This window comes from Palaemon carinicauda, chromosome 29 (genome assembly GCF_036898095.1).
Source record: "Palaemon carinicauda isolate YSFRI2023 chromosome 29, ASM3689809v2, whole genome shotgun sequence".
Taxonomy (NCBI): Eukaryota; Metazoa; Arthropoda; class Malacostraca; order Decapoda; family Palaemonidae; genus Palaemon; species Palaemon carinicauda.
The window spans coordinates 92023478-92025234 of NC_090753.1; the positions used below are offsets into that span (position 1 = coordinate 92023478).

Here is a 1757-nt window from a genome sequence, read left to right on the forward strand (position 1 = left end):
CTCATGATGTTACATTATCAGTAACATGATAACATTTCATGATAAGTTATCAGTAACATAACATTTCAAGATGCTACGTTATCTGTAACATGACATCACTTCAATTTTAGAACATGATAAAATCACCTCTACTTTAGAACATGATAAAATCACCTCTACTTTAGAACATGATAAAATCACCTCTACTTTAGAACATGATAAAAATCACCTCTACTTTAGAACATGATAAAATCACCTCTACCTTAGAACATGATAAAATCACCTCTACTTTAGAACATGATAAAATCACCTCTACTTTAGAACATGATAAAATCACCTCTACTTTAGAACATGGTAAAATCTCCTCTACTTTAGAACATGATAAAATCACCTCTACTTTAGAACATGATAAAATCACCTCTAATTTAGGACAGTCTACTAAATTAAAATTATAAAACTACTTACATTTTAGAAATGTTATCCATTATAAGATATAACTAGAGTATTAGAAGCTTGTTATCCTTAACATAATAATGTTATCTACACCATAATTAAACTTGAAACTAATCAGAATTTGGGGTTGAAGATAAATTTGATTAATGTAGATAGATTAGATTTTAGATATATTCCGAAGACCTACAGTAGAAGGGAACTTACAGTATATGGAAAATTAAAATTAGACTTAATTTCAAAGACGTGAAGTAAAGAAAAGTAAATATTAATATACTGCAGGATTTCTCCGTTTGAAAAGTGAGAAGAGGTGGTCTGTCGGGTGCTTAAAGAATCCCAGATGTGGGAATTACCCAGAGTAAGTAGAGACTATTAACTTGAGGAGCTTAATCCCAATATCAAATCTCTTCCCAGTGAAGTAATAATGGCATAACGTTATGCAATCTTCCCTGACAATCTTCTCTTCCTTCCCTCTCCCTTCAGTTATCCAGACAATTCCCTGCCACTCTTCTCTTCCTTCCCTCTCCCTTCAATAATTCAGAAAATTCGAGAATGAACGAAAATATGAAATTGATAACGAAGGAAAGATGGGTGTAATATGCGATTACAAAGATGATTTCGTCTGCAATAATGAAGTTACCACTAAAAGGTCCACGAAGATACAATGTCACTTTCCCCTTAGGAAAAAAAGGGTATTAAAGGGGAGAGGAATTAGTGACAAGGTTTCAAAGGGGAGATAAGGGGATGATTCTATAAAGAGAGTATGAAGATTAGTGGACGATTGTCTTAAGAAGGATTGTCTCAAGACACTCTGAACAAAACAATCTAACAAGACAATGCCTCAAGAAAGGTGAGTGAGTTTCGTCCGAGAATATTAATTAAAGCCTTGACAAAGGTCAGGATTTGGTAAACATTGTAAAGGAAATGTTAATCGTATAAAACATGGGTTAAATATCGAGGTTTAATGTCAGCTGAATACTTACAATATCCAAAGAGGATTAATAAAACATATCGGGGTTAATATTCATTGAATTATTGAAAGCCAGGAAAGGTCAAACGTGTTTTAGATGTTTTTTGTTTCTAATTACTTAAGATTTTAATTCTGGAATACGTAGAATGACATAAAAAACAATAATATTTTCCAAGGTTTGAGATGAAATGACGCGAGCTTGTCTATTGCCTTTCAAAGTTTAAAGAAAAGGTAAGAGACGTGTAAGTGAAAGGCAGGAAGATTATATGTTGTATGTATATAACACAAAATAACACATTCCAAATCAGCTGTCATCTTTTTTTTTTGCCAATTAATCTAGCGTTTCTTCAAACGAATT

General features: G+C 32.3%; 1 protein-coding gene across 1 annotated transcript in view; it reads right to left on the reverse strand.

Annotated features, from left to right (window-relative positions):
* Positions 1-778: 778 nt before the first annotated feature.
* LOC137622721 (probable glutamate receptor) overlaps positions 779-1757 on the reverse strand; it is a 31229-nt gene continuing 30250 nt past the window's right edge. Inside the window, exon 11 of the mRNA XM_068353314.1 lies at positions 779-956. Within this exon, the coding sequence (XP_068209415.1) occupies positions 779-956 (178 nt within the window). The remainder of the gene's footprint in view (positions 957-1757) is intronic.